The sequence below is a fragment of the Lolium rigidum genome, chromosome 7, assembly GCF_022539505.1.
Source record: "Lolium rigidum isolate FL_2022 chromosome 7, APGP_CSIRO_Lrig_0.1, whole genome shotgun sequence".
NCBI lineage: Eukaryota > Viridiplantae > Streptophyta > Magnoliopsida > Poales > Poaceae > Lolium > Lolium rigidum.
In genome coordinates this window covers 345,345,619-345,361,280 of record NC_061514.1, presented here as the reverse complement: position 1 = coordinate 345,361,280, position 15,662 = coordinate 345,345,619, and the positions used below count along the sequence as shown (strand labels likewise).

General features: G+C 47.9%; 1 protein-coding gene across 1 annotated transcript; it reads left to right on the top strand.

The window, feature by feature from the left end:
* The first annotated feature begins 7,689 nt into the window (after window positions 1-7,689).
* LOC124677061 (metalloendoproteinase 1-MMP-like) lies at window positions 7,690-8,751 on the top strand. Its single transcript, XM_047213057.1, has one exon. It carries the CDS (start codon window positions 7,690-7,692, stop codon window positions 8,749-8,751), a length of 1,062 nt encoding a protein of 353 aa, XP_047069013.1.
* The last annotated feature ends 6,911 nt before the right edge of the window (window positions 8,752-15,662 follow it).

Here is a 15,662-nt window from a genome sequence, read left to right as displayed (position 1 = left end):
GAACCCTACTGGGTGATGATATCTGTGCATGGTTTCTTTGTTGGATTTGGTTAAGTGGTTGAGGTGATCCTGGTAGTATTCATGTGCTTGCCTCGGGATAGCTCCCCTATTTGGTGGCTTTACGTGATGGATAGATGCTCACCGGCTAGTCACTTAGTGAATTTCCGATAGCCTTGATGTTGATAATTAGGATAGGCACATGTTGCCTGTCAATCGATGGTTTAGCTAGGTCAATAGGTGCTTTGTGATTCTGAATGGTCGCAAGGAGTAAATCCATGCTTGGATTTCTCCGGTTTTGACACTTGTGTTGTCACAACCGAGTGTTCCCTGGTTTATTTTCCTTTTAGCCTTGGTTGTACTTGCTGGCACCAATTGGTTTAGTAACCAAATGATGATACACCCGGGGTTTTCTACCCTTCACGTGCTCTGTGATGCAAGCATGCTTAAGTATGAGCAAGATATGATCCTGCTCGGGCTCTTGTGTGGTATACCTCACTCCAGCTCCTAGAATTAAGTGTTGGTGTAGAGGATTGCTTCGTGATGCTTGGTTTGCTTGCCCCTGCTCCTCCTTGCAAGCTTGTGGTGCTTTACTCCATCTGGTACTTGCTCACAGCTGACAGTTCTTGGTGAAACTGTCCCTGGATGGTTTCTGGTGGCTTGTTGTTCTTCCTGTTCTAAGTGTTCTTGGTGTTCTTGGTGTTCTTGGTGGCTTACAAGTTCAATTCTGCCGATGGTTGAATCAAATGGCTAGGGTTTGGCTTGGAAAAGCTTTTATATGCTGCTGGCTTGCTCTTGCTGGTCGACAGCACCACCCCTCCCTTTGGGTGACTCACTGTGTGTGTGTGTCGCATGCACACAGCCACGTGAGCGGCCGTGTGTGTGTGTAGACAAGTGCTGTGCACTTGGACCTGGAACTTGAATGTGGCATGGATCAGCTCGGCAGAACTTGATCATATCTGCTCCATTCCATTTTATTTCTAACCTGACAAGTGGCAATGCCACTTGGCATAATGTGCTCTTTGTTGTGTGTGTGTGTGTGTGCAGGGATCAAGAATTGATCAAGATGATCCAGAAGATCATCAAGTCCAAGATCAAGTGAAGATGTTCTTGTAGTATTTAGGATATTTAGATAACTTGTAATTTTCCTTTTATTTCATCTATTTATTTAATTCTTGTAATGTGTTGTAATTCAACAATTCAATTCTGAATATTGTAAAGACAATGTATTATGTGTGTGATAATCAATAAAGCTCAAGGTTTTCTCTAATGAGCTTGCCTTTATTTTAATTGTTCATATTGTTTATTATTTATAATTTACTTAATGAATTTCCTCACAATTGAATTTATGAGATATTTATTTGATGTTTGAATTTGAAATTCAAATTCAACTTAGGTTTGAATTCAATCATGCAACTTAAGTTATGATGCAAACTCTCCCCTCTCTTCTCAAAACCCTAGTTTAGTTAGATAAGAGCAAGTTTGTCGCACTCTCGAAACCCTAACCCTGTAAGGTGTCGAGAGAGAAATTTGTCCCCCTTCAATGCAGTTTTGTTTTAAAAGCGCGAAATTTCCCCATAAATTACAATGCAATGCACATCCCTTTCTAAAATCTACCCCTCGATCGTCTCTAAACCTGGGACATTACACCGCCTGACAAGATGGGGCCCAGGCGTCAGCGCGTTATAACGCCGAAACGGTATGGACGAATCCCAGGCGCACGATTATAACGAAGATCGACGGCTCACACTCGTCTCCTTCATCGACGGGGAGCAAACCCTGGGCGCGGCAGCAGGGTCGCGACGGAGGGCTTACCGGCGTCCAGCGGGATCGGCGAGGCGGGCGATTGGCGTTGGAGACGATGGCTTGTCGCGGGAGGGTCGCAGGAGGAGCTGAGGTGGTCGCAATCGACGGCGTCGTCGAGCTACCGTCACGGCAGACTCCGGCGAAATTGGGACTGGCTACTGCACAATGTGGACGGGCGAGTGTTTGAGGAGATCAAGGGAAGGGAGGGGAGCAAGTTTGTTGTGGAGAATGGGGGCTGAAATGGCCTCTATTTATAGGAACGCGAGGTGACCGAGGGGTGCGGGCGAAGTCGATCATGGCGCGGCCGTCTGGAGCGGTGAAGGGGCAAGGTAGGGGTCGCGTCGTGTAGGCTACGTCTAGGCGATGCTAGTGAGCGTGATGGCACGGTGGATGATGGTCTGAGGCGGGCAGAGGAGGTCCTAGGCTTTGCAGTACTGGCGCGGCAATACTTTGATCAGGTCGACGGCGATTGGTCCTCTGCCGGCGAGTGAGCATGTCTACTGGCTAGCTGGATCAGAGGGCCGTGCGCGTGCAAGAGGAGAAAGGGAGGGGAGTACAAACGCGATGGGGCGAGGCAGTGTACTGCGGCGTCCAGAAGCATGCTGATGCACGCTCTGGCGCGTCCGTGCGTGGTGATCACGATGCGGTTAGGGTACTGGCGTGCTCTCCTGGACTCAAGATGATGTCTATCATGCTCAGTACAGTCTAGGGATTCTAGATGGCAAGGTTGGAGGGAGGGATGAGGTCCAGGGTAGGGTTTTGCAGGGTGGCCGGCATGAGAGCTTGGCATGGAGGAAAACTTGATCATTGCCTCACTTTAATCAGAGCAAAAGAGTTTGGTTCGATGCAGGGAAGGTACCAGGGTGTGATGATCACCAAGTTAAAGTGGTTTAGGCTTTGGACCAGAGGTTAAAAGGGTGTGTTGCAATTCTGAAACTATGCATGCAAGGTGTTTGTGAAAATGGCCGCATGAACATTTTGGTGGAATTTTGGAAATATTTTTGGTGGAACTCATTTATATAATTAATGTGATGGAATGGTGGTGGTGGTGGTCATTTTGGCAAAGGTTTGTGAGATTTCAAAATTGGGGTTATCTTCACATAGTTTCAAAGTCTCCACTTGTCAAATCCATACTGGTCAACCTGGTCAACTTTAACACTAATGGTCAACAGGAAAGTTGTTCACCTTGACGAGGTCTTGGATGAGGTGCAAAGAGTTTTTAGGGTTTGGTTTAAGAATCTCTTAATAGAAGAGCTCAAAGTGGGTAAGATAATATAAATGGCCAAATGGCCATTATCATATATAAGTTGCATTTGAATTCTTCTTTGCTTTGATTTGGGTTTCTTTGATGCAATTGTGTTTGTTTATCATATATAAGAGTTTTACAAACAATAGATCAAGCAATGGTGGCCTTTGGTGAAGATTTGCAAAATTGGTCTTATGTGTATGTGAGTGAAATTGGGATTATCTCACCATTTGCTTTCTCTCCAATTTATTTGATATTTCTTGACTCTAATGTGATTCTTATTAGTTTAGAAACATTTTAAGACCATTGCAACCAATTCAAATGGTCTTGCTCAAAGATTTGCAAAAATGGCCATAACACATAAGAGGTGATGTGTCATATTTCATTAAACTTGTAAATTGTTCATCTTGCTTCACTTGGACATGGGTTAGGGTCAATTTAGTGTTATAATAGGTTGAGAGATGGTTTCACATCAAGTGGTCAAGGTTTAGAGTCATAGGGCAAGAATTGGGTATTATGGCTATGTGTCACATATGCCTCTATGCATATGTTGCATTTGAGTTTTAATTTGACTTGGCTTGACCCAATTGGTGTTGTTGAGTGGTGAAATGGTATATAGGAGTGATCCCACCATTCACAACATGTATTAGGGTCAAGATTCTTAAATTCACATATTTGCTATTTTACTCTCATATGCCTCTATGGCATTTTTAGTTCCTTTTTATTTTCTTTGGAAACAACTTGGCTTAGGTTTGATAAGTACGAGGTAAGGTGTATGAAGGTTTTCCAAACCTCTAAGCAAAGTAGAAAAGCTTAGGGTAAAGTTTTATAAATATAGCCATAGGCACATATGCCTCTTTCTTATTTAATTTCCTTTTATTTTAATTTAGCTAGGGTGGTGAAAAGAGGGGTGAGGTTTAGGGTTTAAGATCACTTCAAATACTAATAACAAGCAATCATAGCAATAACACAAGAATTAAGCAAGATCACTATGTATCCCACTCTATTTAATAAAAGTTTTTGTTGGTTCCAAAATTTGGAACTAGGGAAATTTATTTGTTTGGTTTTGAATTTTTGGGATGTTACAGGGTTAGGGTTGGGGGAGGAGGGTGGGGTGCGTGTGTGTAGCATATGATATAAGGCTACAAGGCAGACACAAGAACCGTCGGCACCGGAAAGCCGTCGGTACATGAAGCCTTGTGCCGACAGCAGCCGTCGGCATAGTTTCGGCCGTTAGCACATACCTAGCCTGGCCATCGGCACAACCTCTCCGCCGTGACAGCGAGTTAACATCATCAGGTCGTCGGCACAACTTTTTTTCCATTTTTCATTTTACTACATTAATCTTAGAAAAATCATAACTAAATCATTATAGCTCAGAAAAATACAAATAACATATCAAAATTTGCAGAAAAATAAGATCTATCTTGGAAAATATCAAACTTGAAATATTGCAAATATCTCAAAAAAGCCTTCTCAAAAATGAGCTATCATGTTCAATGTTTCATCGCTTCCAGGCCGAACGACCAATGTTATGGCAAGAATTGTGGTATAGTTTGTGATAATGTGCTCATATTATGCATACATGTGCATCTTGGGATGGCGAACAATCTTGCATGAGGAAGCTTTCCATTCGTCGCACCAAAAATGTATTTTCCATTTTTCGAGTCATAAAACGGGGTGTTTTGTGAAGCAATCACCAAATCAAAGTATCACAATGGTACCACCTTATCTTTTAAAAAAAAATACTAGACCACCTTACAGGCATAAATTCCCAACCAGGGTATGTTAAACATTTCCGTCCACCCCTCTTGAAAAATAATTCCTGCCAAATAGGTAGAAAGTCGGTTAGATTTGAACTATATGTACATGATCTAATGCTCATGAATTTTTGGAAATCTTATTTTTAGGTTCACAATATTCTATTTTAACGAGGCTCGGTCCCGAGCTAAAAATCTTCAATCCCGCCGTTTTGACCATAGTTTGAAACATTCATAAGAAACCCAAAAAACGATCAAAACAATGAAAAACCTTCCTGTGTATGTGACATATTTGGAAGGAAAAATATCAGATTGCAAATATCTCAAATAAACCTTCTGAGAAATGAGATATCATATTCAATGTTTCATGGCTTTTAGGCTGAAGGATCAATGTTATGGCTGGCATAGTTTGTGATAAGGTGCCCATATTGTGCACGTATGTGCATTTTGGGATGGAGACCAATGTTGCAGGAGGAAGCTTTCCTTTCACCGCACCAAAAAGCTAATTTCCATTTTTCGAGTGCTAGAAACTTGGTGTTTTGTGAAGCAACCACCAACATAAAGTTTCAGAGTGGTACCAACTTATTTTTAGAAAATAATAGACCATCTTACATGCACAATTTTTCAACCGAAGTATCTTAAACATTTCTGTCCACCCCTTGTAAAAAAACACAAATTCCTATCAAATTGGTAGAAAGTCCGTTAGATTTGAACTACACGTATATGATCTAATGCTCCAGATTTTTGGAAAAGATCATTTTTAGATTCACATTATGATATGGATGCCATATGTAGATTCCTCTCATTTTTTCTAATCGATTTAGACATATTAGGTATCAAATTCCGATTTACAGATTTAAAGATATTATTTATTCCATATTAAATAAAAAAGACAAAAAACATTTTATTGTTATTTGTATTAAAGATTAATATTATTTATTTATTTATTGTTGTTTACAAGTAATTGTTTGAAATTCAACAAATAAAGAGATGTGACATCAAGGGTAGGGTTTAATAATAGGATATATATGGTAGCGTTATCAGCAAGGTGTCTTTTATTTCATAGAAGCTTGTCCGAAAGAAAAAAAATGAAGTAAGCGTACTGTGGCTGGCGTTGTGTGAAGATGAGTGACTAACCAGAAAATTTTACCACGAGTGCAGTGTGACCTAAAATTAAGTGTACTTAAAGTTAAAAATGCCCCTTGTAAGAGTTTAACGAGTCAAACACAATTATAAAAAATGAGTTTTTTTGAAAAATTGTAAACATACTTTTTGAAAAAAAAACCTAGGCCGACGGCTTCAGCAATAGCACCCGAGAATCCAATCATCGGCGGCAACGCAGAATTGTGCCTTCCTATCCGTGCGACCGTGCGCCTCTCATACTTTAAGAGCAAGTCTAACAGGCCCCGTATAATTTCGCCCCGTATAACGCGAGTAGAGGGCCCTGTATCGGGTTTTCGCCGGCCGAAAACTCGGACGAGCTAGCAGACCCCGTATACCCACCCCGTAAAACAGAATATTCTGTTTTACGGGGTGGGTATACAGGGTCTGCTAGCTCGTCCGAGTTTTCAACCCCTCAAAACAGGGTTTTTTGACAAATTGCATATGGGCTAAATCCCATGACTTGGGCAGCATTTCTTCTTTCCTTGAAATAATCGCAATTTGCCTCGCAATCTTTGACGATTCTCTCGAACAAAGACCTACGCATTCGGTACCGTCTACGGAAGAGGCGGGGAGGATAGGTCGGTACCTCGGCGAAGTAATCTTGCATCAGCTGTTCGTGGCCGAGCGCGCGGTTCCGCGGAATGCACATACGCCCCATCACGGATCCTTTCCGCTGATCCAAGCAGCTTCAAGCGGTCCTCCATTTGCTTCAAGCCGAACAGGAGCACCATCATCTCCGTCTCGGCGTCGTTGAGCAACTCGTCGATGTCGGAATCATCCGAATCCGACGACGACCAATCGGTCGACGTCGCCTCCAAATCCGCCATGTGCACATCCTCCGAAGCCATCTACCACGGGGAACCATAGATCAGCCCGAAATCCGACCAATTTACCGGCGGCAACGAGCAAGAACGCGGCGGAATACTCACCGGCGACAAACAGCGGAGAAGAACACGGCTGGACGGCGGCGGCACGCGCGGAGGGACGCGGAACTTCGGCCGGGGTGCGGCGGAGGTGCGGCGGGCGTCGGCGCAGCTCGGCGCGGCTCGGCGGACGGCGGAGGGCCGCGGATCTGACCGGATTCCGGCGGCGGCGCGCGGGTGGCTGCGGCGGCGCGCGGGGGAAGAAGGATGGGGACAACTGAAATGTCCGCGCGCGCTTTCGGAATTGGGATAGTGGTTTCGCCCACTATCCCCGCTCCCACCCCGCACAAGTAGGGGGCGACGACCCGCCCCGTAGTCGAAAACAGGAAAAATCGATGCGGGGACCGTTTTTACGGGGCGTGCTAGACGGCCGGGTAGACGCGAAACCCTCAAATCGACGGTTATTATACGGGTTTGCCCCTTTTACGGGGTCTGTTAGACCCTGCTCTAAGCCCGAGTGCAACACTGCTCCGATTAGCTCCATATATTCTCCGGTAATAAACACACCGGTGCGATCACGATGCAAGCTCGCTATATGCGTTTGGGATTTTAGGTCACGGCGGCTCGCAGCTGTTTTGGTCGTCGCGAGTGACGCATCAGAGCTCGGATTTTATCTTGTAGGCCCGTCGATTGCGTGGCGGCGCGCGAAGGCCACCCGGGCCGGGGAGACTAGGACGACGACGGAGAAGACGCACGAGATTCTTTGCCGCGCGCGATTGGTAACGAGAATAACCACCAGCTGCGCCGTACACCTCGGAATAACGGCCAGCGCACGCGCTGGGCCATGGCTCTGATGTTTCCATGTCGTCTTGGCCACGCGGCTGCGTGCTTCCTGCTCTTGGTGATCCTGTCCTGCGCCGGCCCTGCTGCAGCTACGAGGCCTGCGCCGGCGCACGGCTGGCACTCGTTCAAGCGGTTGCAGGACGCGCGGCGGGGGAGCCGCGTGACGGGGCTCGGCGAGCTCAAGCGGTACCTGGCCACGTTCGGGTACATGCCTGCCGGTGCCGGGGCGGAGCAAAGCGGGGAGCCGACCGACGCCTTCGACGAGCACCTCGAGGCCGCCGTGAAGCGGTACCAGTCCCGGCTCAGCCTCCCTGTAACCGGCAGCCTCGACGCCGCCACGCTCAACCAGATCATGTCCCCGCGCTGCGGCGTCGAGGACGACCACGGCGTGTCCGGCGTGGTCAGCCGGTTCACCTTGCTAAAGGGCAAGCCCAAGTGGACGCAGCGGTCGGAACCGATCGTGCTCTCGTACGCCGTGTCGCCCACGGCCACCGTTAGCTACCTGCGGCACGACAACGTGAGCGCCGTGTTCCGGCGAGCGTTCGACCGGTGGGCGCTGGTGATACCTGTGTCGTTCGTCGAGACTGACGACTACGACGCGGCCGACATCAAGGTGGGGTTCTACAAGGGCAGCCACGGCGATGGCGGGCCGTTCGACGGGCCGCTCGGCGTGCTCGCCCATGCCTACCCCAAGAACGGGCGGCTCCACCTCGACGCGTCGGAGCAGTGGGCTTTGAACTTGGGAGATGGAACGGCAACGACGTCAGAATCCATCGACCTGGAGTCGGTGGCGGTGCACGAGATTGGCCATGTCCTCGGACTTGGGCACTCCACGTCGCCGCACGCGGTCATGTACCCGAGCATCAAGGCGCTGCAGAAGAGGGCAGACCTCACCGTGGACGACGTGCAAGGCGTGCAGATGCTCTACGGATCCAACCCCAATTTCAGGCTCAGCTCCCTCCACAAAGAGCCGGACCCTTCCATGGCACCACAGAGGAGCAGCTGGGTCGTTTCTTCCGCTAGGTTACTAGTTAGCGCAGTCGTGGTCGCCATACTCGTGACGCACTTATAGATAGTACTAGGACATGTTTTTATATATAGGCAAAAAGGTATCAGTTGGATATATAGCGTGATTCTACAGAAGAAGTGTTTCCATTCTTGTATAGACTGCTTTGCAAAGTCAAAAGGACGTCAGCATTGCAACTGTACATAATATATTCATCATTCATCAAAAAGTGTAACTATACTGTTTTCTACTTCAGGATTATGCTTAATGACAGTGAAAACATTTGGCTAACAGAGCACTACCGTTGTATCATCTTCCTACTGTGGCACCTCAGTCTGAAGTGACAAAGAGCTTTCAGCTCCAGCTTTTTTTTTTTTGAAACGGAGGCAAAAGCTTTGCCTCATTCATTCATTCAGAAGAAGGTGCCCGATTTTTAGTAGAAAACCAGTCAAAAACCAACAACAATAGTGCCAAAGCACACCCAAGACCACACACCCCGCTACAAGGGCACACCCAGCCATCCTGGCTACCCACAAAAGCTAAGAAGCTCAAGCCGGCCTATGCCAAACATATGACTCCTCGAAGAGAGACCGGCAGCTTCGCTTCTGGCAATGAGCCTCAGAGAGGAGATGCGCAGGACAAGCGTTGAATAGGACCTTCACCGGACCGCCCCTCGAAGGTCATCGTACACTACCCGAGGGTGGCTTCGACTTCACATCAAGAAGAGACCACCGCGAAGACATTCGAACACGCCGGAACGGAGCCGACTAACATGACCTGTCGCAACCAGACCTTGGTCACCACCATCGTCGTTGCCTCTCAAGTCTCCACCCGGAAGACCCGCATCTCCGGTTGACCTCCTGCCAACCCAGATGCCCTGTGTGTCGAGGCACAGGAGGGCGCGAAGGGGATCATCAACTTCAAGATGACGCCCTCAAGAGGGGGCACGACGAAGGATCGACGTCGTCGTCCGATCCCGCGGGATCTAGGCTTTCGCCCGAAAGATGTGAACCCGAGGCAGCGAAGGTCATAAAGCTCCACGACCGCCCTCCAAGAAGGACGGCGACATCCGCAGACGCCGCGCGGTCAGGCTTTCGCCCGGAGCAAACGAGCCACCACGGCCTCACGCGGCCGGACAGCGAGACGAAGACCGAAACCGCTGCCAGCCCGCACTCCGCAGACACACCTCATGCGCAGAAGCGGCGCCACCGCCGCACACAAGCCACCACCGCCACCACAACCAGACCAAGGAGCCCGCAAGCTCCGCTGCCACCACCCGCGCCACGCGGGCTGAAGAGCCGAGCCGCACCATCGCTGCCTATCAAGCTCGCCGAGAAGAGTTCCGCGGGCGCCGCCAACCGCCACAGAGAGGGAGCTTCGACGGACGCCAACACGGGGGTCCAAGGCCGAGCCGTCGGCCGCAGCAGCGCGAGCACCTCGGTCCAGCCGCCATGCCGCCCTCGCGGCCACAGCGGCCGTCAAACCAGCCGGAGCACACACCGGGCCGCCACTCCGCGGACCACCTCCGAAGCAACGTCCCGCGCCGCTGCCCATAGGGCTGCGCACCGCGCACCCCGGCCACCCCCGCGCTGCACGCCGGCGCCCCAGCCAAGCCCGCACCGCACGCCGGCCGGGGGGCCGCGCTCGTCGCCGTTCTGCCGCCCACACGGCCCGAACGCCGCCGAATCCGCCGGGCCGCCGCCACAGCCCGCCTCACCACCAGATCGGGGCGTGCTTGCCCCGGATCCGCCACCCCACGCCGGCGGAGCGGACGCCGGCAGCAGCGGCGGCGGAGGGTCGCCGGGGAGGAGGACGGGGGCGGCGCGGATTTTCGTCCCCGGTGTCGCCTGGTTTTCTTTTTTCTGCACCCGCTCCAGCTTCTTTTGCTTCTCTCTGCGACGGCCTTTGACATCGCAAACATTTTCATGCCAGTATTTGTTAAACAAGTCTTGTGCTGAAGCATGAACGAACTCGTGAAAGTGATCTCTCAGTTCTGTGACAAACGAGGTGCTGCCAGAGTTCTTTGTTCGGCACGACGTCAAGGCTTTCATTGACAAAGCCAAATATGTTACAGAAAATTTGTATATGACATACATAACAAAACGCCCTAAAGGGTAGATATGGGTGCATAGTTAGCACCCATGGTAGCCCACTATTTTGCAATTAGATAGTTCATTGAGTTGACCATCCTATATGTTAATATACAACTTTGTTATTAAGGTGACACATACTTAGTTCGTTTTAGCGAATTGGTGTCATATACTTAGTGTCCTGTTTCAGATTATCTCCATTCTTATGTTCGTAGTAGAAACGATTGGTTTACCCTTCGGTTCAAAATATATGCTCGACGTGATATATGATGACATCTTCTTGTGTTTATTTTACCTAAAGCAATTAGGTGAAGTCCCTAAAGCACCCTGAAAAAACTGAGTATTGCCAAATTGCAAAGCGTCCATTCTTTAAGCGTAGTGTCAGCATAATAATAGCTACATAATATATTTCCTTCATATCATGATTATGCTTTTCAATGGTGTTCTTTGTGTGTATAAGATGAGTGTCTTGATTATGGTTACATAGTTTATAGGTACATGCTTATTCTTGACAAATGTGCCTCTATTTTTGTGGTCGCACTTCAGATAATTGAGCAATGCATATGTTGGATTGTTCTTATATGGCATACTATGATACTAGTTGCTTTTCTCTACCTTGTTACAGTGAAAACTCTTAGTTCTTCTCCGGTGTTGTTGGTTCTATTCGTGCAAAGATAACATGATTGCTTGGCCTCAATTTCTTATCTCATGTTTTTTGTCCTTATGACTACGGAATAATGGTGGTGTTTTTGCAAGGTCTGGATGTCTGATGCACTTTCTCGTGGAAACTTCTCGAAACCATGTGCATGTATCAACGATCAATGAGCTCATGGTAAGCAAGCCACTTTACAATCGTTGGTCGTTTTAGTTGAGACCATATTAACTTTTATATTTTCAGGTTTTCATAGCATCCATTTGAAAGAGAAGTTCGTTATTGTTTTAGTTTATAAAATTAATTTGTACATGATGGCGATTATTGATGAATCTGTTCCCACTACTTGAAAGTAATACCATCAACAAGTTACGAGCCCAAGTCAAACATGCCATATGCACCATAAGAGAAACAACACACAGACAACAAAATACGGTGCGACAATGCGCGCCAGGTCCTTCTAGTACACTCCTAACACTAATCTAAAACCAGTCCCAAACATTTCCCCCGGGCTCTCTCACCCCCACATGAGCATCGCTGCAGCGATGGACGCCCTCCAGACCTACGTACTTCTCACCACTGTGTTGCGTCCAGCCGAACACGCCTCTATCTCGTACCGTCATGCCGCCTCGAGGCCCCGCTGCTCCCACGCTGGTACTTTGGCTTGCGGGTCCGCTGCCTCCCGACTCGCCGATAGCCGTGCAGAGCAGCAGCAGTAGCACCGCCGCCGCCTAGTGCCGCATGATTTAATAGCAGCTGTGTGAAAAGATGAAAATTCAGTTGCATGGAAGCCAAAGTGATAACGTAGTAGGATAGATAGTGGGAATTACCATGTCAAGTAATAAACCTGGAGTATTAATCTTCACATACACAAACAACTACTACTAATCTAAGTTTAATAGAAAATACATACATTTGGGGGGGGGGCGCCCCACCAGCTTTGTCCAAAACTTAGAAATACTTTTTTTGGAGCTGTTTACAAAGATTATTTTTGGCCTTTTGTCCACCCCAAATACTAGTATTTTGTCTCTCCCCCCCCCCAATTTACTGTCAAGCTCCGCAACTGTTAAAAAGTCTCATATCACGAAATCCTAAATCCCCTCGTTGGATCTGATCATGTTACTCCAACTCAGACAGTATACACTCCTAACACTAATCTAAAACCAGTCTCAAACATTTTCCCTGGGCTCTCTCACGCCCACATGAGCGTCGCCGTTGCAGCGACGGATGCCCTCCAGACATACGTACTTCTCACCCCCTGCGCTGCGTCCAGGCAATGCCGGCCATCCGAACACGCCCCCGTCTCCTCCCGTCATGCCACCTCGAGGCCCCTCTGCTCCCACGCTGGTACTCTGGCTTGCGGGTCCGCCGCTTCCCGACTTGCCGGTAGCCGTGCAGAGCAGCAGCAGTAGCACCACCGCCGCCTAGTGCCACATGATTTAACAGCAGTTGTGTGAAAAGATGAAAATTCAATTACATGGAAGCCAAAGTGATAACGTAGTAGGATAGATAATGGGAATTGCCATGTTAAGTAATAAACCTGGAGTAATAATCTTTCCATACACAAACAACTACTAGTAATCTAAGTTGAATAGAAAAATACAGACATTTAATTTGTTTCGATGGGAGGGGGCGCCTCCCCCACCAGCTTTGTCCAAAACTCAGAAAGATTTTTTTTTGGAGCTGTTTAGAAAGATTGTTTTTGGCCTTTTGCCCACTCCCAAATACTGGTATTTTGTCTCCCCCCCCCCCCCCCCCCCCCTCCTTTCCTGTCAAGCTCCGCAACTGTTAAAAAGTCTCATATCACGAAATCCTAAATCCCATGCTCCTTGGATCTGATCATCTTGCTCCAACTCAGCCCGTGTACACTCCTAACACTAATCTAAAACCAGTCCCAAACATTTCCCCGGGCTCTCTCACGCCCACATGAGCGACGCCGCTGCAGCGACATACGCTCTCAAGACCTACGTACTTCTCACCCCCGCGCTTCGTTCAGGCGATGCCGGCCAGCCGAACACGCACCCGTCTCCTCCCGTCATACCGCCTCGAGGCCCCGCTAGCTGCTCCCACGCTGGTACTCTGGCTTGCGGGTCCGCCACTTCCCGACTCGCCGGTAGCCGTGCGAGAGCAGCATCAGTAGCACCACCGCCTCCTAGTGCCACCTGATTTAACAACAACAGTGTGTAAAGATGAAAATTCAATTACATGGAAGCTAAAGTGATAACATGGTAGGATAGATAATGGGAATTACCATGTTAAGTAATAAAACTGGAGTAATAATCTTGCCATACCCAAACAACTACTAGTAATATAAAGTTGAATAGAAAAATGCAGATATTTTTTTGATGGGAGGTAAGATGTCATAATTGGTGTATCTTAATAATTATGTATAACCAAACCCACTGAACCACATAGGTTTTCAATAATCTACAAAGGGAGAAAGACCAACAGAAACATCATAGTGAATAACCAATAGCTAAAATTATACTATTGGTTAGAGTAAAAGCTAACTTGCCCAACGATTGACATGCAACACATTCAGAGTGGACTAACCAAATTGTTTCAAACCGTACTACTCAAACGAGCCGATTTCTGCTGAGCCGATGCGAGCCAAGGGACGCCTAGTCTACCAAACGCATTCCATATGAACGCAACATATCCTTCGGTCCTTCACCGGGTGAACGCAACATATCCTTCGGTTCTCCACCTAGTGGTTGGACAACGGTGAACACATATGGCTCACTTGATCTGGTAAATCGTGTGGCTGGATCGGGCTATGTTCTGAGAGATAGCAATAGTGCTTTGATTGAAGGGGGTGTAAACTTGGAGGACCCGTTTAAAAGTGAGATTTTGGCATGCAGAGATTAGGGATGGCCTGGAAGTTGCAGCAAAACGTCAACTTCCGCAAACGGATTGCTCGGTCCTAGTTTCCCTTTGACATGACGAGAGACATGTGAGGATGAAAGGAGTCCATATCCTGAATAAGTTGAAGAAACTAAGGGTCGGTTTGGTTGCTTGAACGTTTTCTATACATCTGCGAAGATTTTCTCCTTGAACCATGATGAACTGGATTAAATTTAAAATTATATTCTACATTTAGTTTGGATGTTAACAAGCCTATGTGTGCACCATGACAGAAAAACACGCACGACGATTGGTTGCCAGTACGTAGCACGAGGATTTGAGTGCATCAAGTTTACACTAGTTTATCTTAATTCATTCTAATCTACACAACCATGGTTCGCTTCGAGATAAAGTGTACATGAAAAAGATGTGTCTTGACGTTGTGATTTCATTCCCATGATCGGTTAAAAGTTTGGTCGAGTGTTTAAAGCACAGTTTCGTGTTCTCTTTGGAGTTTATACACTCGATCATTTGAAATTTCCTTCGTATACGAGTAGAGCTACAACTTCCTACATTGTATTAGGGAGACAAAGAAGCACTCATCTACGAATGTCAAAATGAAAAACAATGAACACGAAAGTTGTTTAAAATAGCAAGATGAACTTACCCCTCCAACAAAATTTCAAACGGTCGACCGAGTCCCACAAATTTGACAAAATTCAACCATAAAATTCCAAAAAGAACATGAAATTGACATTCAAAACTAGAAGAAACTCCAAACCGGTTGTGGAAATAGATTCGCAACATCAAGACGTAGCTTTTTCATGTAGATCTCATCTCGAACCAAACCACCGTTATGTAGATCGAACAAGGATTAAGATGAACTAGAAACAAAGATACCTACAAAGACATGCACATAGGGAAAGTGCATAAGTGAACCGGTCGGCATATGCTCCTGGTGGAAGTCAGGCTGCCATTGGTCCATGTGTTTGCTGGGGCCCACACAACAGCTGATCTACTTTTCCAAACCCACACGCGATACAGATACAATACAGAGGTGGGCCAAATGCAGTTAAGAGAAGAGTGGGGCGGCGGGGTCTTCCCCAAATCACGCCATATCTCTCCTCAGTCCTCCACTCCTCCAGAATAACGTCACCAGTAGTAGATGGCCGTCGGGGCGAACAGCGGCGGCGCGAGCGCGAGCGCGAGGAGAGGCTGATGGCGGAGGCGCGGCAGCCGTCGGGCGGGCGGTCGGCGGAGGAGCGGGCGGACGGCGGAGGCGGACACCGTCGCGGGTGTTCCTGCTGTGGTGGTGCGCCCATGGCCAGGCCCGCGCGGTGGTGGTTAGCGTCGGAGGGCGACTCGACTAGCGGTGCTGTCGATGCGCCTGA

Excerpts from the sequence above, each read along its gene's own strand:
- LOC124677061 (XM_047213057.1), top strand. The coding sequence starts at position 7,690 with ATGTTTCCATGTCGTCTTGGCCACGCGGCTGCGTGCTTCCTGCTCTTG.